Here is a 23,323-nt window from a genome sequence, read left to right on the forward strand (position 1 = left end):
TACTCCACGTAAATTGTTCATGTCGACGTCCGTGTAACCACACCTTCACCCTGTTCTGGACATCCCTGCCTGTCGCTTCTCCTTTAAATTTTGTCGGGAAGGGGCGGAGCTAGGGCCTAGCCTCACGGAAAGGGGGCGTATAACCGTAGGCTCTGCCCACATGCCGGCTGGGCGGACCCACGGGTTGTTCTCCTCGTAGTCCGCTCCGGAAACGCGACTGCGGACGGAAATATCACATGATCTTAACGTCAACGCGTCCGCGCCGGCCGAAAGCACGCCCTCGGTGTCCGTGGGCTCGCGTTTATGCCTTAGGTGCCTTTTCCCCCTCGCGGTGTTGTGGCGTGTGGGGTCTTTTTTTCCAGACTCCCGGGGCCTGCTTTGGGCTTTCGCGATGTACCACAACAGTAGCCAGAAGCGGCACTGGACTTTCGCCAGTGAGGAGCAGCTGGCGCGACTGCGGGCGGACGCCAACCGCAAATTCAAATGCAAAGCGGTGGCCAACGGGAAGGTGAGGAGTCTGGCGGCCTCTAAACTCTTGAGCAGCTGCTGCCCACCCCATTCTCTCTCCTGCCTTCCCTGGGGCTTCCACACTCCTTCATCTCCGCTGCCCGTGCCTCTGCGGAGTGCGGGCGTGTTATTTAATAAACAGGCGAGTACTTTGCCAGGTGTTGTGGATACTGAGACCGACAGCGCCATTGACGTAGTCAAATGGCAGAGGAGTAATCAGTAACATGGCGAAGAAAAGACTTGATATCGTAGTGCGGGACTAGAGCTTTTTATTAGTTAAGAGGATACGTAGGGGAAGGCTTTTCCCGGGAGTTGATGGAGAGGGGGAGAGAGGACGGTCCCGGCTGACAGAGCCACAGGTGCAAAGTGGGAGGTCGGAACTTGCAGGGTTGAGGGCGGCTCGGTCGAATGCTCCGGATTGTGTGGCAGAAGCTCAAATAGAGGAGCTTGAAAGGCTGGAGAAGCTATAGACCAGGAGCTTGTAAGCGGAAGTAAGGAGTTTGAACTTATGATGAGGAGATGGGGAATCTTTGAAAGATTTTAAGTGGGAATTAGCCTTTCAGATGCTGTTTTAGAAAGAGATCTCAGGAAGCCTGGTAGTGAATGGATTGGAGAGGGTAGGAGACCGTCATTACCTATTGACTGAACATGGTTTAGACTTTGGTTCAGCCAGCCAAGTCCTTTCTGTTATAGCTCCGACGCAAACAAAAACAAACAAACAAAATCACTTTTTTAAAAAAAAATTATTTACTTGACGGGGGGGGGGACACAGCAGGAGGAGTGGGAGAGAGGGAGAGGCAGGCTTTCCGCTGAGCATGGAGCCTGATGTGAGACTTGATCACAGGACCCTGGGATCATGACCTGAGGCAAAGGCGGACTTTTAACCTTTGAGCCACCCAGGAGCTCCGCCCCCCCCCCCCCCCCCCCCGCCTCCCGCCGTTTTACTCTTCTTTCACAAATTCCACCATCCATTGTAGTACAAGCTTCCCTCTAGCAAGGATTCCATGTTTCAGACCTGTTGGTACTGAGCTACTTTTTACATTTAACTCATGTCTGTTTCATACTCCCTGATTCTTGTGCTGCAGGAAGTAGTAAGGACTGTACTGTGTACCAGGCAGTATTCTAAGCATTTACTAAGTGCTAGCTCATTTAATCCTCACAACTATCCCCTGAGGTAGATGCTGTTAATGTCCTTGCTTTACAGCTGAGGAGACTGAGATATATAGTGGTTGAATAACTTTTCAGGACTACATTGCTGGTAAGCGGCAGACCCAGGATTTTGAACCCATGTCTGTTCTGAATCGTAATCCTGTGCTGTCTCTATAAAATAGGTTTGTATTAGCATTACTTTCCTTGGCCTAACGTTAAAAATAATAGCATAAATTGGGTGGTTTAAAACATCAGAAATTTATTGTTTCACAGTTCTGGAGACTGGAAGTGTAGCATAAAGTTGTTGTCAGAATATTCTGCAGTTTTTAGGGGAGAATCTTTTCCTCTTTCAGCTTCTGGTAACCCTAGGTATTCCTTTGCTTCTTCCTCTTTACATAGTGTTCTCTCTGTGTTTTTATCTTCCCATGTTCTTCTTATAAGGATACCAGTCATATTGGATTAGGAGCCCATTGTACTCCAGTGTGACCTCATCTTAACTAATCACATTTGTAGAAACTCTCCAGATAAGGTCATATTCTGAGGTACTGGGGGTCAGGACTTCAGTATACTTTGTTTTTGGTAGTCATAATTAATTCAATAATAACACTGCCTAAGGGGCGCCTGGGTGGCTCAGTTGATTAAGCAACTGCCTTCGGCCCTGGTCATGATCCTGGAGTCCCGGGATTAGGTCCTGTGTCAGGCTCCCGGCTCAGCGGGCAGTCTGCTTCTCCCTCTGACCTTCTCCCTCTCATGCTCACTCTCTCTCTCAAATAAATAAACAAAATCTTAAAAAAAACCTGCCTAGTAGATATTTATTGTAAAATTGTTGTAATATTAAGCATCTAATGTATTCTGTGGAGAGTTTATAAAGACAAATGGGAGTATTTTAAGTGTCCTAATCATCCTTGAGACACTTGTCGATTTTTACCTCAACCTGTGTCACTTAGTGACTGCGAAAGGGATGTTGAAAGCTTTCCAGTCAATGACAGTATGTATCTTATTTTTGATTTATAACTGACATCAAACTAGTGAGTGTGCACACCCTCTGTCATGATTCTTTTTACCCTAATGAAGCAAATGTCCAGCTGACAGTCTAAGAAATGAAATGATGGTATAGTTTTAGTTTAGCAAATATTTCACTAAAACTATTTTGTATAATAATTAGCAGCTCTATAAAGAGAAAATGATATATGGTATATTTCCCTTTGGTTGGAGATACAAACTAAACTTAATCTGGACAGAGAAAAGTATTTTAAGAGCATTTCATTGAACTTTTGTTGTAACTTTTGGTCTAAAGGTTCTTCCAAATGATCCAGTCTTTCTTGAGCCTCATGAAGAAATGGTGCTTTGCAAATACTATGAGAAGAGATTATTAGAATTCTGTTCGGTGTTTAAGCCAGCAATGCCAAGATCTGTTGTGGTAAGTTACGATAGTAATCAAGTATAATGTCCTTTAGCTGACCTCTGAAATCCGAACTCTTCTAAACATGTAACTCAGTTCTCTGCCCACTTTAGGCAAATTTATGTATTCACGTTTTTGTCACTTTGTGTATTTTTTTGATAAATTCCTTAACTTAGGAATTCCTGTATCATTTCTTACAAAGTATTTTCATTCTCATTTCACTGTCAAAAGAATTTTGAGGTCTGCTAGACAGGTCATAACATCCTCATTTTACAGAGAAAGAAAATACTACTTTCTCTCTAGGTTCCCAACTAATGACTAATGAACGGGGAGTAGAACATAAACTAGTGTCTTTTCAAATCTGACAAACACGTTTGAAATAAGTCATTCAATCATCTGTTGCAGTCAGATGCCCCAGCTAAAACTCATGCCATAGAAGTTTTTAAACCTTGATTAGGAGATAAACCTGGAGATTTATCTTTGGGTAAAAAATTGTCTTGTGTTTGTTTCAGATGTATGGTTCTGAAGACTTCATTTGTGTGGGTGTGGTTACTGTGTTGTGGCAGTGGTGAGGAGAAACAGGTAGTTAGAGTTTTGTGGCTATAGGGACTTAAAGCACTGTCCTTGAAATTGTTCCTTTAGTGTGTATTCTTATTTATTGAACATAGACTGAGGTTGAAAAGCTGAAAGATAAAAGGAGGGTTATAAAACATTTTTTCATAATTATCTTACAGGTTTGCTGTGAATATCAAATATGATAAGGTGTGTCTTAAGTGAAAGTCTGTCTTAACTTTTAAAGTTGTATGGAGTGAATAACTTGTGACTCAATAGAGAACACCACCTCAGGAAATAATCTCCATTTTTAAAGTTGAAAAAAATAGAGGTATATTGAAAATACCAAGTTCAGGGGCACCTGGGTGGCTCAGTGGTTTAAAGCCTCTGCCTTCAGCTCAGGTCATGATCCCAGGTTCCTGGGATCGAGTCCCTTGTTGGGCTCTCTGCTCAGCAGGAAGCCTGCTTCCCCCTCTCTCTCTACCTGCCTCTCTGCCTACTTGTGATCTCTCTCTGTCAAATAAATAAATAAAATCTTTAAAAATAAAAATTACCAAGTTCAGAAATACAGTATTTTTTTGGGTTTTTTTGTTTGTTTTTTGTTTTGTTTTGTTTTTATTTTTTGATTTTTTTAGTTTACCTGACCTTCATCTGAGAGATGAAAGATTTATAAAGAATTTTAGATGGACTTAACTAGTTGTCTCTAGATTTGGTTCCATGTTTTTCTGATAGAAGAACCATAACATAATAATAATTTATTACTGAGTTTTTTCAGACGAAGAAACTGAATTCTTGCATGAACTTCTTTGTGGAATTTGTCTTCATATAACATGCTTATTTAAAACTGATGAAGTTTTTTTGTTTTGTTTCACAAAGAATGACAAAGCTAAACTTTTAAAATATTTAAAAGGAAACTTTTTCTAACTTAAAATAGATAAACATCTGTTCATTGGTTCTAGCCAAATGACATGATGGTTAAAAGTACAGGCAGGTCTTAGTTGAATCCATCCCTGTTCCTTATTATATGTGTGACCCCAAACAAGACAGTTAACCTTACTGATGGTCAGTTTCCTTCTCTGTGAAGTGGAGATAGCCATACTTCACCAAGCTGTTGTAAGGATTAAAGCAAGATGATAGCTTGATGCTTGACACAGAGTCTTGCCCATGGGATTCAGTCAGTAAAATGGTAGGTGCTGTTTCTATTGTTTAGTTTGGCAACATGATCATAGTTCTGTTGCACAGATCCAAAGTGGATTTAGAGAGAAGGCTTACTGCCCAACTGTGTTAATTCTGTCAGTTTTTTCCACCAGATTGATGGGTTAAGCTGTGAATATTTGTCTGTTTCTTGATTTTTTTCTAATCTAGCTGGTGTTTGTTACTCTGAAGTCTGAAACAAACACACACACAAACTTTTTAAGTCATTCAGTGACCATAGGAAGGGTAACCAGGGTGAGTGAGGAAGGACAACAAAGGGTCTTTTGTCTATAACATTTCCATGGTAATTCATCACAATTTATTTTATTAAAAAAGAATTAAGAAGTTTTGGTATTTTGTATGGGTAACTTTTTCAAAGAAAAAGTTAGTTTAAAAAATGTTTTGAATAAAATTTAACATGTATGTGAGACTAGATTCTGATAATGTATTATTTTTAATCTTAGGGTACAGCTTGTATGTATTTCAAGCGTTTCTATCTTAATAACTCAGTAATGGAATATCACCCCCGGATAATAATGTGAGTATAATTCTAACTTACTGATTTTCATTTAAGAAAACCTTTATTTGTGTGGATTAAATGACTTCTTAATAAAGGGTAAATAGAGTTGCATTCTGTTTTGAACTTATACTGTCCTTATACTCCTTATACATCTATAGTACTACCCTCCCTGTAATACTGATGGCATCTGAACTTCAACTTGTCCATATTCAAATTCTGTTTTTCTAAAACTAAATTCCCTAATACCTCTTTCTGTTAGTGGTACCGTTCTTCTCTTTGTTGCTCCAAGAATCATTCGTGGTACCTCCTCTCTTTCTGTATCAATCGGTTTACAATTTTTGTAGCTCCAGATTCATTTCAATTGAACAAAGGTCCATTGGAAATAAATATGAAGCTAGTATGAGACTCATCAAAGAAATTGCTCTCAATCACATTGTCCCTGTTTATTTTCTCCCTTTTTCATTTTCTTTTCTACCAGTCTAGGTCAGGTCCTTGTTACTTCCAATCTTGATTTTTGTGGTAATTTTATTACTAGATGCTCTCTCTGAAATTTATGGTAGTAGCCGTGAGAGTTTCATAGGTTGCCGAGGTAATAATCTCTAATGAAATGCCTTCAGAGATTTTACTGATGGCCTTCCACAGTCTTCCTTTGACCTACCTGTCTTCCCTGGCTTCCCCTGCTTTCTTCCATCTGTGTATACCATTGTGTTCTTCCACCTACATTTCATGATTCAAAGTACTCTTATTCTGCAGTTATTTTTCCAGATGTTTATGTTGAACTATATGAAACTGCCATTAAGTCAATAATGGTTGAATGCTGTGACAGGGTTATACAGTTCATCCTATTACAGTCTTCTAATGGATAAAAGCTTGAACAGAAAACTCTTCTTCTTCTTTTTTTTTTTTTTTTTTTAATAAATTTCCTGCAATGTCTGGCATAGTCACTTGTTAATATTAGGCATTTTTAGAACTTATTTTTATTAATAAAATATTCAGATACTTCTTAAAGTATCCCTTTATTTTTTTTCCTCTAGGCTCACTTGTGCATTTTTGGCCTGCAAAGTAGATGAATTCAATGTATCTAGTCCACAGTTCGTTGGAAATCTGCGGGAGAGTCCTCTTGGACAAGAAAAGGCACTTGAACAGATTTTGGAATATGAACTACTACTTATACAGCAACTTAATTTCCACCTTATTGTCCACAATCCATATAGACCGTTTGAGGGCTTTCTCATTGATTTAAAGGTAATCTTGTTGATAGAAAAAATTAACTATTAGAATATACACCTTTGCTAGTTCTTTAGCCGAAAAATCAAAATTTTATTATCACTTGTAATCATCCTAGTTGTTACAACATAAGCTCATCTGAAATGTGAGTTCAGCTTGGACCTCTGGTGCTATAGTTCTCAAATTTCAGTGCCACCTGGAAGGTTTGTTAACTCAGATTGTTGGGCTGCAGTTCCAGAGCTGCTCATTTAGTAGATCTGCAGATACTTGTCTAAGAACTCTAATGAGGACCACTGTCAGTTTGGAGTAATGCTTTTGAAGACTTAAGTTTATTCTTCTAACTCTGAAGTATACTGCCATGGGTCTCATTTAAAGAACCACATAAATTTTAACTAGAATATTGCAAAGTGATTAACATTTTTAGTGCATTGCGAACTTGAATCAGTAGGGAGGTATCAAAAATATAAGGAAATAAGCATTGACAAAAGTAACTCAGGTTGTTTTGTTTGGCCCCTGAAAGGGGACTTGGATAGTGTGACTGAAGTCAAAGTGGAAGTCACAAACTGGTTCATTCATGTCAGTTGAGCGGCCAGATTTGGGTATGTACCATATGCCAAAACATTGTGCTTAAGGATTTAGAACATCTTCAACTTTCATAGGTCTTACAGTCTAATAGGAATGATAATCATATATCCAGTGTGCTAAGTGCCATAGGAGGAAGGGATACTTTAGAACAGGATGGCAGATTGAGAGGAAAAAGATAGTTGTGAGAAAGGGTCATTTAGAGTGAAAATCAGAGCAAGAGGAGGAATTTGGTAGTAGAAGAACATCCCAATTAGAGAGACTTCTTTGGTCAAAGGTCCAGATTGAAGAAACTGTGGTGCACTAAAGAACCTAAATGGAGCTTAGAGATAGAGGAGGAAGACTGCCACGGAGTGCTGCCTGAGTGGAAGGTAGAGTCCTGGACTGTGGAGGATTTTGAATAGAGCAACAGGACCAGCATAAGGCTTAAGTCTGGGCAGCGTTGTAGTTTGCAGTTTAAAAAAATCTGCAGCAGCTATTTATTGCACGTATGTATGTGTCAGGCATAATATGGAGAATGGATTAGAATCAATGAACGGATACAGTAAGATGCTGGTAAGAGTAGTCCAGGCACAGATGGATAAAGAAGATATGGTCCATATATACAATGGAGTATTATGCCTCCATCAGAAAGGATGAATACCCAACTTTTGTATCAACATGGACGGGACTGGAAGAGATTATGCTGAGTGAAATAAGTCAAGCAGAGAGAGTCAAGTATCATATGGTTTCACTTACTTGTGGAGCATAAGGAATAACTCAGGACATTGGGTGAAGGAGAGAAGTAGTTGGGGGAAATCAGAGTGGGAGACGAACCATGAGAGACTATAGACTCTGAGAAACAAACTGAAGGTTTGGGAGGGGAGGGGTGGAGGGTGGTGAGCCTGGCAGTGGGTATTTAAGGAGGGCACGTATCGCAGGGAGCACTGGGTGTGGTGCGTAAACAATAAGTCTTGGAACACTGAAAAAATAAAATAAAAAAAGAGTAGTCCAGGCAAAAGATGGTGGTTGGTTTGACTTATAGTGGCTGTGAGTACAGAGAGAGCTACCTGGACTTAAGAGATACTAGTCAGAATCACTAGAGTCTGAGGTTGATTTTCATAAAGAGATTGAAAACAGAGGAAGAACCCCCAGGTTTCTGGCCTAAGCATATAGGTAATGGTGGTTCGTTCACTCCCTGATACAGAAAACACTGGCATAGCACAGATTTGTTGATAGTGGAGGGTTCAGGGTTGATGAATCTGGTTTGAGACATAATTTACAATTCCTTCAAGCATCAAGGGTGTCACGAGGTGGGAGAAGATGGCAAAGCTATAGGTATAGATTTGGGTGTTGTTGCTCCCAGAAAATTTCAAGTGGACTGCCCAACGGACCATTTAAAGGGTAGAGAAGGGTACCTGGGGGCTCAGTCAGGTAAGCGTCCACCTCTTGGCTTCGGATCAGGTGATTTCAGCGTCATGAGATCAAGCTGCACTGTCCTCAGCGAGCATGGAGTCTGCTCAAGATTCTCTCCCTCCACCTCTGCCTCACCCATGTTCTCACACTCACGCCAAAAAATAAATTATTTTCAAAAAGTAAACGGTAGTTAAGAGAAATATAAGAAGCTATTAAGGAGACTGAAGAATATCCAGAGAGGTAGGACTTTCTGGAAAAGTGAAGTAGAATACTTTTACGAGTATGCGTCACTCTCTAATCCTGTCCAGAATTCAGGCAAAATAGAAGCAAAAGGATAATGTTTGCTAGATTTAGTGCCAGAAGGGTCATCTGTGATTTTTGTGAAATTAGTCTCCATTGAATGTGGTGGAAGGAAGCTGATTGGAGCCAGTTGGGGAATAGATAGCAAGTGAGAAAACAAGTATTTATAACCTGGATTAAACAGCTTGATTTTTGAAGTAGGAAAAGATGATTGATTAAGAAGATAGGGGAACTCCTAGAAATAGATGAGAGATGGTTTTCGTGTTTTATTTTGTGGAAGAAACTGATGTGGAGAGCTAGTAATGAGAGAAAGCTTAAAGGAAGAAGTGAAGAAAAAGAAGTAGTTCAAGTTTGTCTCTGGAGTAAGGTGGAAGGGACTGGCATGGGGTTGAAAGCAAAGTATAATTGGCCTTGAGAGAATAATAGCTCTTTGAACAGAGGGATAGAGGTAAGCATGGGTTGAGGACCGTATTATGCCTGGGGATTGGTGCTGACAGGAAATGGGAGTGTCTTTCTTCATTAAAGGCAGAAGAGTGATGGAGTTTCTGAAAATTACGAGACATTGAGACAGGTGGAAAATGTTGAACACAGTGACACATGGGAGAACAAATTTTCTATGGAATATTATCATAGTTAGGCAGGTTGAGAGCCCTCCTGAAGTCCGTGAACTTGAATTTATAGTAATAATACTAGACTCCTTGGTGGTATTGTTTTCTGTTGCAGCACCCAGAAATGTGGATATAGTTACAAAGCAGAAAACCACTTGAATTCAGCCATTGTTAAAGTTTTGTCTGAAATATGTTGGCAGCATAATGGGTCAGGGAATTCTGGAGGGAAGTGAGGATCAGCGGACGCTGATGAGAGGGAGCAAGTAGACAGATAAAGGGATAAAGGACCAAAGGATCTGAGGAGGAACTTGGGGAATAGCTGTGAAGTAACTGAGCAAATATATTGGGGGAAAGGAGTACTGTGGTCATAGTGGAATGTCTGAATTTCTCATAGCAGAGGTCAGGCATTTCTGGATAATATGACACGGGTGTAACTATACAGTTGACTCAGTATTCTGTTGAGTGTAGAAGAGATTTTTTTAGTGCCTTGGGACTTGAATGTGGATATCTGAAATACATCTAAGGGTTTAGGATTTAGAGTTCAGTGTAGGAAGAGTTTTCAGAGAATATGGGCTCATCTGTATTTCTTGGGCATAATTTAAAAATAATTTTGTAATCAAAACAAACCAGCCCCATCTCCATTTACTTCCCAAAAGTAAACTTTAAGTAGCAGAAATTTCAACTGTAGATGAGGTGGTGCCTTGATTCCTAAATGGCTGAATTCCAGCTGAATCCAAGGTGGATTGCCTGGAAAGCCTTTACCTTGGGATGTGCCTTTCTTAGGTCTGCTTCAAACCTCTCTTCCCCTTCCTCCTCAGGTTAAAAAGGACAAAGAGAGGGATTAATGTAAATTAGAACAGTGCCAAGTCCTATACTGAGAGCTTCAGATAAATTATCTTAAAGCATATATTTCTTTTTTTTTTTTTTTTTTTTTAAAGATTTTATTTATTTATTTGACAGAGAGAGATTACAAGTAGGCAGAGAGGCAGGCAGAGAGAGAGAGGAGGAAGCAGGCTCCCTGCCGAGCAGAGAGCCCGATGCGGGACTCGATCCCAGGACCCTGAGATCATGACCTGAGCCGAAGGCAGCGGCTTAACCCACTGAGCCACCCAGGCGCCCTAAAGATATATTTCTTATTATGAGTTGTGATTAGAAAAGTTTAGGGGAGCCTGGGTGGCTCAGTGGGTTAAGACTCTGCCTTCGGCTCAGGTCATGATCTCAGGATCCCGGAATCAAGCCCTGCATTGGGCTCTCTGCTCAGCAGGGAGCCTGCTTCCTACCCCCCCTCCCATGCCTGCCTCTCTGCCTGCTTGTGATCTCTCTGTCTGCCAAATAAATACATAAAATCTTAAAAAAGAAAAGTTTGAAAGTCACTAAGGAAAAACAGATCCTTCAAACATGCAGAATTTAATGATTACACTTTTGATACATTCTGATGCTGAATACAAAACAATCTTAGATGGAAAGATTAAGCTGAGATATTACTTTTTTTTTTTAAAGATTTATTTATTAGTTGGGGCGCCTGGGTGGCACAGTCGTTGAGCATCTACCTTCAGCTCAGGGATGATCCAGGATCCTGGGATCAAGCCCTGCATTGGGCTGTCTGCTCAGTGGGGAGCCTGCTCCCCTCTCTCTCTCTCTGCCTGCCTTTCTGCCTACTTGTGATCTGTGTCTGTCAATAGATAAAAAAAATCTTAAAAAAAAAAGAAAAAAATTTATGTATTAGAACATACATGAGCAGAGTCAGAGGGAAATAATCTCAGGCAGACTCCTTGCTGAGTGAGCACTGGGCTCCACAGGGGACTCAGTCTCAGGACCCTGAGATTGTGACCTGAGCCGAAATCAATAGTAGGTGTTTAACCAGTGCAGACAGCCAGGCACCCCTGGGGTGTTACTTTTGTAAACAAAAGAATCCTGTATTAAGCATTTTCTTGTTAATATAAATATTTTTGAACTATTATTATTGCATTAACTCTCAGAAGTGATTTCATTTGCAAACTTTCTTTCTAGACTCGCTATCCCATGATGGAGAATCCAGAGATGTTGAGGAAAACAGCTGATGACTTTCTTAATAGAATTGCATTGACGGATGCTTACCTTTTATACACACCTTCCCAGATTGCCCTGACTGCCATTTTATCTAGTGCCTCTCGAGCAGGAATTACTATGGAAAGGTATTAATCTGTGTTTTAGCTTTGATCAGACTCAGTTTATCCCTTTCTAGAGAGTGAATTTTTAAGTGCTATTCAGTTTGTGACTTAGTCCTTTATATGTACTGTGTTTCAGAGGGTTGGCGAGGGCAACAGAAAAAATGAAATGACCTTTTATATATTTTTTAAGATTATTTTCTTTTTAATTTTTATTTGTTTTTTAAGATTTATTGATTTGAGAAAGAGAGCAAGAGTGCACAAGTAGGGGGAAAGGGGCAGGGGAAAGGGAGAGCCAATGTGGGGCTTGATTCCAGGACCCTGCAATCATGAGCTGAGCCAAAGGCAGATGCTTAAGGGACTGAGCCACCCAGGTGCCCTGTCACCTTTTTAAAGAAATCTTTAAAAATTGAGTGTGTGTGAGCTGAGAGGATCCATTTTATGACCAATGTAGAAGTAAATCAAGTGATCCTGCAAAGACTAATAGAGCCGTCTGTAAAGAGTGAACAGAGTTTTGTGAACTTTAAGCAACACATGCTCAGCAAATATGTCTGCCTGATTTATTGTTCTTCTCCTGCTGTGGAACCTCTGTGGCATGTGGCATTCAGTAAAGATCTGTTGAATGAGTAATGCTTCAGGGGATGTCCATATGAATTGCACCTGAGCTGTAGACACCTACAGCTGATGCATAAATGCACAGTGAGAACCGGGCTTTGCGACGAGCCCTTTACCTGAATTAACCTTACTTGACTCTCTGCAGTATCTTGTGCACAGATTAATTAAACACTGTTTTCATACTGGTTTGTAACTGAAGCACAGGCTAGTAGCAAATTAGATTTTGTAAATTTTTATAATTTCTTTGTGACCTTTGAAGTTCTGCCTGATCTTAGTCCTAGAAAAATCTTGAGAGAGGTAAGATTTTCTAAACTTACGCTGTTCTCCGTGTTTGTAATCCCCTCATCCAAAATTTCAAAATCCATGGATAATGGTGGTAGCAAACATGAACAGATGTGATTAGTCTTTATTCAGCTTAACAGGAGTATTTCTGTGTTTCCTTACAGAAATACGAATGTACCGGTAACAGGCTACATCCCCTGACATCACTGCATTGTTGCACATTTCTTGGTACTTTCCCTAGGTTCCCTTTCCAAAACTTGAACAGTTTATGAATTTAAAAACAAATGCAAGATAAGGGATTGTGGGCTTGTTTTTAATTCATGGTATGCCTCTTCTCCACAAACACAGCTCACCAAATGTACATAAATATATACTTTTAATCCCTAAGTGATCTATACCTCCATTTATTTGACTAAACAAAACTTTTATCAAGTGCCTTCTCTGTACCATGCACTGTACTGTTAGAATGAACAAAGCTATCAGTCCTTGTTCTAGTTAGGAAAGACAGCAGATTATTGATATCTGTGGAGTTTAGATGTGAGGCTTCCATTCTCTAAGAGAAGAAAGTCTCTTTTCCGCAAGTCAGATAGCCAGATGTCTGAATAGAAGCATCATATCCAATGCCGTGTGTATGCAGATTCTCCAGTGGTGAGATTCTTACGGAGAGGGATGAAGCTTATGTCACCTTGGAGGTGTCGTTACAATCTCAGATAGCTGAAACTGAAACTGTGGTAACTTGGGCTCATGACCAATTAAATACACGTTTGAATTTCCCAGGGACTGTGAAGAGTTGGGCATTTCTTTTCCTTTTGAGGAAGTATTTGTAAATCATTCTTAACTTCTGATTTACTTTGCAAACTCCGGGGACACATTGAAATTGCCTTTACATTTATTGCTGTTTTCAGAAAGGGAAAGCCCTTGTGCTATTATATTCTGGGTGACGCTTTAGATTAATACTCATAGGATGTTCTTTTGTTAGTTCTGAGTTGTCTTCTCTTTTACTGGATTTCAATTTATGTTTCATCTCCTAGCTTGACTTCTTAAATATTCCTGCTTGCTTATGGATTTTTTTAATCAAAATATTGAAATTCTAATTCAGTATTGAGATTGAGTTGCTAACTTATAAGTTCGTTGAGGCAGAGTCTAGTCGGCTAACTCTTAGAACTAAATGTTTTGCTCTTATGTTTAAGAAATGAAAAAGAAAGAGTAAAAAGAAACAAAAGAAAATGCCTCAAGTGTGAGGGCTTGGGAGAAAAAAGAAAGGAAAAGACTAATAGTCATTTTGAATTACTGATAACCACAAATGTATATTATTAAGGGAGTTGTTGATTCTTATATCTAAGATTAATTCCCATCATAGATGATGAAGTTGTTAACATCAAACTTAGCTATCAAAACTTATGCAGGATCATTTAAATGATCTGGATAGTTTAAAAGAAGGCAACAAAATTTCCTTAAAAATTGTCTGTTTCAACTGTATTTCACCATTTTACTCATTTTGCCGTTTTCCAGAGAAATTAATAATTTCTTTCTACTTGTGTTTGAAAGATTACTTATGCCTTCACAGTCTGTTCACTTCAGCTTTTATCAATTATATATCAAGTTCAGAGTAGCTAAATATTTAAATATAGAAATTATTTTCATGCTGCTATCATTGGTTGCCAGAAAAACGATAATGAGGCTTTATATCCATTTATGGAAAAGTATTAACACTTTGATTTATAGATGTAATAGATTTGCAAAACATGAGGATTTTTTTTTTTTTTTCAAAAGATTTATTTATTTGACAGAGACAACCAGAGAGGGAACACAAGCAGAGGGAGAAGCAGGCTCCCCACTGAGCAGGGAGACTGATGCAGGAGTCTGTCCCAGGACTCTGGGATCATGACCCGAGCCAAAGGGAGATGCTTAATGACTGAGCCAAACAGGCACCCCAAAGCATGAGGATATTCTTAACTGGTTTGAATACCTGTTAGTCCCAAGAAGAGCACTTATAGTTAACTTGCTATTAAGGGAAGAGAGAATCCTTACTAGTACCGTGTTCCAGCTCTGCTACTTCCTAGCTTTATGACTTTGGGCAGGGGACAAGATCATGACTTGTCTGTGCCTGTGACTCACATTGTTCAAATTGCTCAATTACTCAAATTATTCAGATTGTAAAATGAAGTTAGATTCTTAGAGTTTATATATTTAAACATTTAACAGTAGTAACAGTCAATCCTTGATATGTCGTATTCATAACCATTTTCCCTCTGAAAGTTTACATATTACCAAATTTAGGCAAAATAATTTGGATATTAAACGTCTTTTAAACTAAGTTGTATTAAATCCTTAAGACTATAATAGTTAGAGTGTATAGTTTTGTGGAGTTCGAAGTATTGTTATTTAATACTTTTAATGTAAATTAATTTTAAAATTTTCCTTGTGAAACGAACGTGGGGGAAACTAATTTATGATGTCATGTTTCTCAAGATGTGGTATGTATTCAGTAGATTAAAATGTTTTTCCTTTTTCTACCAGTTATTTGTCAGAAAGTCTGATGCTGAAAGAGAACAGAACTGGCTTGTCACAGTTACTAGATATAATGAAAAGTAAGTAAAACAGGACACTTTATAAAATGTTCTATTACAAAGCTATTTTCTAAATATCATCTTGATATGTAACTTCAGGTATCAATCATATAGATTGTTGTTTAGATTTACTGGGTCATGGAGGCATTAAGGATACATTCATCGATGGAGAACAGGTAGAGCGATCATGAAAGGAAGTAGTTTGTACACATAGAGAACTTATTAGGAAAGTGAAAATAGAAGATTCAGAAAGGGTTAAGGTTTAAAACAGTCCTTTTGAAGTATACACAGATACATGACAGGCACAGGAGAAGATCTGAGGGGAACCAAATTAAAGATAATACTTAAATTTGGGGTTGTTTTGTAATCAGCTTTAATTAGTTCCCATTATTTGCTAGTCATGTTGGTATTACAAAAGTCGTGGTTCTCTAGGTGTGATTTTTGCAATGTCTGGGACACTTTTGGCTGTCAGAACTTAGGGGGTGGGGGAGTGGCTAGTACTCAAATCTAGCTGGTAGAAGAATGTTCCTAAACATCTTATAATTCAGTGTAGTCCCTTGATAAGCTGAAGAATGACTCCCCGAAGATACCCATGTCCTAATCCCTAGAAACCATGAATGTTACCTTAGAAAGCTGTTACAGTTTGAAGATCTTGAGATGGATATCCTGGATATCCAGGTCACAGGAGTCTTTATTAAAGAAAGGCAGTGGAAGGTTTGACAGAGAAGACAAAACACAGAGAAGGATTTGAAGATGCAAACCTTAAAAATTGGAGTGATATGGCCACAAGCAAGGGGATGCTGGGAGCCAGAAGCTGGAACAGGAAGAAATGGATTTCCCCCTAGAGCCTCCAGAGGGAATGGGGCTCTGCTAACATTTTGATATTGGCCCAGTGAAACTGATTTCAGACTCCGGGGCTTCAGAACTGTGAAAGGAGAATCCATTTCTGTTGTTTCAGGACTTACTGAGCTTAGAGTAATTTTTAATAGCTGACTCAGAAAACAAATATAGCCTCTCACAATGAAGAATTTTCCAGCCCAAACTGTTGGCAGTGCCAGTGTTGAGAAACCCTGTCTTAATGGGTGAGTAGAGACTACCCACCCCTCTCCTTCCTTCATTCTTGCCTGCGTATCACTGAAGGCTCATGGCTACTAAGCATTAGAGTTAAAAGTCATCTGTGTTTGTCTCCCTTGTGTTTGTGCTACTTGTCCTTGTTAACTAAATATGTAGCTGAAATACTGGGTAAGCCAATAAGTATGAGATTAAAAATCATGATCTTGGATGAGGGTAGTAAATGTGTTTTATATGTTTTATATTTCAGAAGGTAAGCTGTTTCAGGGCATGTAAATAACATTTCTTGATTCTCTGCTTGAAATGATCTTGAGGGCTTCCTTCAATTGGGAGTGATGGATTTGTGATTTACGAATCATAAAACTGTAGGTCTTCAGTTTAACCACTAGAGGGTGCACTTCCAATGCTGTGATTCAGCCAGAGATCTTAGGATCAAGGATTTAGTAGGTAAAAGGAGCCTTAAAGATAACCCACTGTGCTCATCATACAGCTAACAGCTTTTGACTGATTTCTTCTCAGTTCCTTCGTTTTACTCCACTTGTTTTATAGCTTTTGACAGAACACTCAGCGCTGTAACAATATTAAGGTATCTTATTCCTAAGTTTTTGGAACAAAGATTATCAGGCCACAAGTATTAATTCAGTTGAAAACACTGCTTTGTTTACAGTCCAGCAAGCTCTGCCTGTTTGGCACATGTGGCTGGCTAATAAGCCCTGGATCTCTCACCATTCCCCTAAAAATTCCTGAGACTTAACATTCTTTGGTTTATTGCAGTTGAATAATACAAACAGACCAGGGGAGAGGACATTTTGGCAGTTGAAAGTCACTGACACAGTAGTTCACTTTTAGCCTAAGGAGGACATTTCTGTTTTCTTGGTGATGCTTTGTTGTCTAGGTGCTGTATTTTTTTGAAGCAAAGGATCATTGACACATTTTTACTAAGTGTCCTCCCTTTATTACATGTCACCTAATGGTTTCCTTTGTAAATAGTCTTTGGGCCACCATCTGTAGCACAGAATGTTATAAATACAGCTGGCAGAGAACAAAGGATGTTCACTGAATCATGGATTTTTAAAGCCTTAAATCTGAAAAAGTGACCATGGTGGGATTTGGAAAAAGTACTGACTAGGTTGAAGAACGTGCTTCTTTTTATGCTGTATAGGATATGGGCTAAGCAGGAGACCACTATAATTACTGCAAGTATGGTATTTACTGGATTTTAATGCAGAACATTGCAAATGCTGGTAATAATCACATTTCAAGAGTTTTGTTATTATTCCCATAGTAAGTTGGGAAAATACTCAGCTCCCTTATAAGAACAGGACTTTTTATTATCTAGTATAAATCTTTTTTATCTCCACATAGGTATGAGAAACTTGGTAAAAAAATATGAGCCACCCAGATCTGAAGAAGTTGCTGTTCTGAAACAGAAGCTGGAGAGATGTCACTCTGCTGAGCTTGCCCTTAATGTAATTACGTAAGTAGGTGGGGGTGTTAAGGTTGGGTAGAATTGTTCTTGAGGCTAGCTCATCCTAAAAAGTCACTTAATTGGTGAGTGTTTGCTTTTGTGGGGAAAAATGACTACCCATTAAGTTGGGTTGTCTTTAATCGAGTGGATATTTCTAACAGGATTAAACACCAGACAGAAGTTTGGCTTTCTCCTCATATGACTAATGTATTCTTTGGCTTACAGGCCCTGTCTGTTACTTCTCAAGGGACCTCTAGAGTCTTCCTAGGGAATCTCCAAACCTCCTACTGTCTTTTAATATTTGGGTTCTTTGGAGGTCTGGTACCTTGTCTGAGAGAAAAAGCATACTGTTTCAGATTTACTTCTGTTAGCTACAGCAGGGAAAGTTGGCCTGTTTTCTTTCAGGGATGAACTTTAAATTGAAGACAGATTAAGTAGGAAAATGTGCTGTTGGGTATTTTCTTGGCAGCCATAAGGAACACCTATAAGGTCTCTCACTGATTTGTAGGCTGAATGTGGAAATCACAGAATTGGGGTTCTTTGTGCTTTGCAAATTGAAGGATCTACTCAAATCTCATCTTTTAGGAATTTAAGGTAGGGGTGTGGAATGGTAATGAGAAAAGTGTTGTTTTTTTTTCTATGGAATACATTCTGATTCCAAAGTATTTACCTTATTAATATTTAGTGGGAGTTAACACTGCCATCTTACAGTGAAGATGCATCTGAGATGTTTTTGATCTGTTATTGGTGAATATACTGTACTGCATAATGTCTGAGAAACCAGGACAGTATTCTGTGGCCTTCAGATCCAGGTACATGTGGCTCAAATTCTTTACAGAGTCACAGGAGACTATCCAAGGATTTATGAAACATGCAAAATGTGGGACTACTTTATTGTATCGTAGCTGTCACTGCAAGGCATGGCTCAGCACAGAACTTAAAATTGGTAGATCTCACTTGTGGGCTTCAGTGGTAACTCAGGAATGAAGAGTGGTTACAGAGAAGTAAAAAAATGTCAACTTGAATAAATCAAAGTATTGCAGAACCGACTGTATTCTTTTCACATTGATTTTGAAGTCGACTTAGACCAAAGGTTGGCAAACTGGCCCAGAGGCCAAATGTGAACTACTACCTGTTTTTACAAAGACTTGTACTGGAACAGAGACATGCCCATTAGTTTGTGTACTGTCTGTGGGTCTTTTCACGCTGCAGCAGGAGTCAAGTAGTTGTGACAGAAGTGAACTGTACAGCCTACAAGGTGTGAAATATTTATATTGACCATATAAAGAAATTTATCACCCTCTGGATCACACCACCGACTACTGATTTATCCTTCTAGCTGGGTTAACTATGAATGGTCTATAATCCAAAATTGCTAACTGCCAGAGTACCTCTTACTCCAAGTTGCTATGTGCTTTTTTTACTATATCAAGCAAATTCTGCATTTTTGTGAGTACTTGGCGGGGGCTGCTTTTCGGACTATCAAAAAAGGACTTTAAAATAATCCAAGATAAAATGCAATAAATAACAAATTACTATAATGAAATACACAAAACACAAGTTGAAATTTTATTAGATTTTAGTAGTCATAAAATTAATCGATGGAATTATTGTAAAATTTTCTAAACAGTCTTGTTTCTTTACTTCACCTTACTGCAAACTGAAAATGGTTCATGACTGGTCTGTGGACCACAGTGACAAGCATTACTTCAGGACAAAATAATTTTGTTTTCCCGGTCTTTAAAATTCTTTTTCTTTTTCATGACACAAACAGTTAACTCTGTTGTCATTACTGAAGTCAGTACAGGTAAACCAAAGTTCTCCTTGACCAAAACCCAAATCCAGTTGTGACCTCAGAGGTAGTATCTATTTGGTTTATACCTTTGCCAGTCTTTTCTCTGCATGTGTGTATGAAATAAGTGGTTTTTTCTCTATGAATGCTTTCATACATATTGTACAACTGTTGGAGTGTCAGTCTTTAACTTTTGTCAGGCTGGGTGAGAAAACAGAATCACATTGGTATTTTAATTTGTATTTTCCCTATTACTATGAGGCATTGCTGTTTTTAGTTTAACAGCCATTTGTAGTTCTTTGATATTGCCTGCTTACAACCCTTGTGCATTTTTTGATGTTACTTCCTGATCCGTAGTTCTTTATATATTTGTCTTTTCCTATATCCTACGGCTGTTTTATTGTGTCTTTCAACTTGCTGGTATCTAGGAGATGTACGTTCTGCTTTATGCTTTTACATTTGAATACCATTTCTAACCCTAAAGCTAATCTTTATTTTGCTTTGTGTTCATCTGTTAAAACGATTTAGAATTATTTATGAATGATGTGAGGTACACATGTCATAACACTAATTTTTTTTTAAAAAAAGTCTGTTACCTAGCTGTTTTTTTAAAAAGCCATAGTTTCCCCCAATTACATATTCCTTATAAATTCATATATATGCATCGTTGTTTTTTGCCTATCTGCTCGATCATTGACCCAGTTAATTCTTGCTAATACCACACCATAAATTACTTTATCTTTCATACATAGTGTTTTGATGATAACTGGGACAAGGGCCCCACACTTTATTCTTTCAGATTCTTTTGCTTTTTTTGCATAGTCTTGCACATCAGTTATACTTGACAGTTTCAATAAGAAATTTTATTAGGATTTTAGTTAGAACTGCATTGAACATAGAGATTAATTAGAAAGATAATGTCTTCCTTTCCATAATGCATCTCTTTACATTTTCCACACCTTTGTTCTTCAGTAGATATATATATATACACACACACACACACAGTATTTCATATAGCCTTGCTAGAATATATATATTAATATATATTATTTCAGATATATGTATTATATATGTACATATATATAATTATACGGATATATATATATATATCCTTGCTAGTTTATAGTTTCTATTGCCAGTTTTAGATTACTTATTGATGGCTGCTTAATTACAGGAAGAAGAGGAAAGGCTATGAAGATGATGATTATGTCTCTAAGAAACCCAAACATGAAGAGGTATGTTCTCCAAAGGTAAATTTTAAAAATTACTTTTATTGTATAATCTAGTCTGACCATACTGTTAAGATTTTATTTTTCCAGAATGCAAGTATTACAGAGGCGTGGGCTTTGAAGCTTTCATTTTTTTTTTTTTTGCATCCTTTTTTTATGTATATTCTTCTTCTTATCATGGGATTTTTCTCACTTCTTTCTTACCCTGTTCTGAAGCAGTGTAATGGTTAATTGATGAAGAATTATGGAAGGCAACAGAAATAGATATAACATGCTAAATTTCTGCTCTGTTTTTGACTTCCAAGGATTCTTCTCATACCCTTTTCAGAAAACTTGTACTTTGTCAGATATATATAAATAAGAGGCAGAAGGTCACAGTTGTAACCTTTACTCCTGTCAGTGTAGTCTCATGAGAGCAAACCATAGTACTGTAAGATTGAACTACTACAAATTTTCCTGGCTTATTACCTTCCTATAATCACAGTAAAAGAAGATTTTCCTGAAAGGTAAGGAGCTAAATAGTGCTGTTATTCTTCAGTATAATGTTATTCTTACTACGTTTTCTTTCCTTCTTAGGAAGAATGGACTGACGATGACCTGGTAGATTCTCTCTAACCATTTGAAATAGACTTTCCAGTGCTAACTAATCAACAGAAGGATGAAGTATCTGGCATTTAACTTTGTTGAAAAAAGAAATAATGTGAAAGCATCAAATATATTAAACTTTTATATTTGTTATTTAATTTTTTTTTCCTTTCTCTCAGGCTAGCTTTATGTGAAATAAAACCCCTGAAAAGAGCCAGAATAGCACCTGGTTTAGATAGTCTTGCCCCATCATGACTATACCAAATCAGTCTTTTTGCAGTAGCCAAAGCTGTAATTTATTTGCCTTTAGTGTTTTAAACAAAATAAAAGCAGCAAACTTTTTTTTTTTTTTTTTTTAAGGGAAAGCACCAAAAAAGGTCACAAAAAAATTAAACCAAGTAATCACCTTTAAACCTGCTAGGGAATGTCTAGAAACCTTTATAAATGCCTTCTCAGATGTCATCGTAGTATACTTAGCTTTCTTATATATACTCCTGTACCTCACCTGTCAAATGCTTCAACTGAAACTAAAAGCTAGTTACTCAGGGTAGTAATAATCAGTATTTGTTGTCCTCAGTTACCTGAAAACACTACCAAGTAAGTTCTAAAGAAGAAATCAAATAAACACACAGTCTTGAGTAGTGGTCTAGATAAAAAATTAAGTTGCTGTAGGTCTGCAGATAGTCGAGAATTGTACATTCGGTGTCAAAACTAACACATTCCCTCAGGTGAATCGATATAAATAGGTGTTATGGTTATTAACCTATCAAGTGAAATATGTTCAAGACATTGAATTCAGATTGAAGTGAGTTGATTAAAAAAAAATAAGTGCAGACTACGGTACTTGATCTTGGTTATCTATTTCATTTCATGATTCTGGTCAAGTTCTAAAGCTCTCTGTGTCCATTTCCCGAGGTACAAATGGGGCAAATAATGCGTACTTTTCCCCGGTCTAATGGGAATAGTGCTTGCATATACTAAGTGTTGCACATTGTAGCATTTGTCCAGGTATTTAACTGTGATCTTACTTGGTTTCTAAGTTGCAACCAAATTGTGATTTGTTCAATTGTTTCTAGAAAACTGGGTTACAGGAATTCTGTGAAACTCTGTAAATCTGAGTTTGATGGATACACAGCTGTCCTCAGTGTCTGTTCATCCCAGGCTGCACTTGCCATTAGAGTGTAGGTACCATTTTAATTCCATCTCACTATGTGAGGGCAATATTTACTGTATGCACCTTCTAATAATTCTTTATGTTTGAAGTTTTTGGTTTTAGTTTCTTCTCATTGTGGGATGAGGAATGAAATTCATGAAGTGTGATTTTACAAACATGGACTGGAAGAAGCCAAAGTTAACAATCTTCCAGAGCTATCCAAGTTAAGTAGCAGTGCTGCTAGCCTCTAGACAGCATTGTGAAGTGTTCATACTTTATCTTGTTTCCCTTTTAAGTCCCTAAGCTTTAGTATCAGAGCAAGGTCCACATTTATTTCTGAAAAGTCTCCTAGCCAGCCCCATTAAAAAAGTCTGAGGTTTTATTTCATCTTTGACCTAAATAGTTACTATAAGGAGTACAAAGGTAAATGACACGTCTTCTATTCCACCTCAAGAGATAAAGATGGCATTAAAATATAAATGGCAGAAGAGGACTTTTCAGCCTGGGGGAATGGCAGATAGGTCAGTATGGCTAGAGACTGAGTGGTGATTAGTGGGGAGGACTAAGTTGCCCAGCACTAGATTTTGGACCTCCCTGGACTGTGGTGAAATGTTCTTGGAGATGTCACTGGTCTATATCCCTTCGGCTTTATCCTGTAACCCATACTACTGCCATGGTAGTCCAGCTGTAAAGCAGAAGTGAGGGGGGCGCCTGGGTGGCTCAGTGGGTTAAGCCGCTGCCTTCGGCTCAGGTCATGATCTCAGGGTCCTGGGATCGAGTCCTGCATCGGGCTCACTGCTCAGCAGGGAGCCTGCTTCCTCCTCTCTCTCGCTCTGCCTGCCTCTCTGCCTACTTGTGATCTCTCTCTCTAATAAATAAATAAATAAATCTTTTTAAAAAAAAAAAAAAAGCAGAAGTGAGGGAAAAGTAATTGAGCTGACACGAAGGAAAAGGAGCACAGGAGAGCAGACTGGG

The 23,323-nt window shown here is 38.4% G+C and overlaps 1 protein-coding gene across 3 annotated transcripts; it reads left to right on the forward strand.

The window, feature by feature from the left end:
• The first annotated feature begins 240 nt into the window (after positions 1-240).
• On the forward strand, positions 241-22,803 carry CCNH (cyclin H). 3 transcript variants are annotated; one of them, XM_032335804.1, is made up of 9 exons: positions 241-508; positions 2,954-3,076; positions 5,269-5,342; positions 6,359-6,569; positions 11,447-11,610; positions 15,001-15,071; positions 17,487-17,598; positions 20,556-20,631; positions 21,187-22,803. In XM_032335804.1, the coding sequence occupies exons 1-9, from the start codon at positions 392-394 to the stop codon at positions 21,223-21,225; spliced, it is 987 nt and encodes a 328-aa protein (XP_032191695.1). In that variant the 5' UTR covers positions 241-391; the 3' UTR covers positions 21,226-22,803. The 3 variants fall into 3 exon arrangements, 2 of the variants coding, with proteins under 2 accessions (XP_032191695.1, XP_032191696.1); XM_032335805.1 differs by having other exon boundaries at positions 20,556-20,616; XR_004283925.1 differs by lacking the exons at positions 20,556-20,631; positions 21,187-22,803 and adding an exon at positions 16,009-16,132 and having other exon boundaries at positions 17,487-17,572.
• Positions 22,804-23,323: the final 520 nt, after the last annotated feature.

The sequence above is a fragment of the Mustela erminea genome, chromosome 3, assembly GCF_009829155.1.
Source record: "Mustela erminea isolate mMusErm1 chromosome 3, mMusErm1.Pri, whole genome shotgun sequence".
Classification (NCBI taxonomy): domain Eukaryota; kingdom Metazoa; phylum Chordata; class Mammalia; order Carnivora; family Mustelidae; genus Mustela; species Mustela erminea.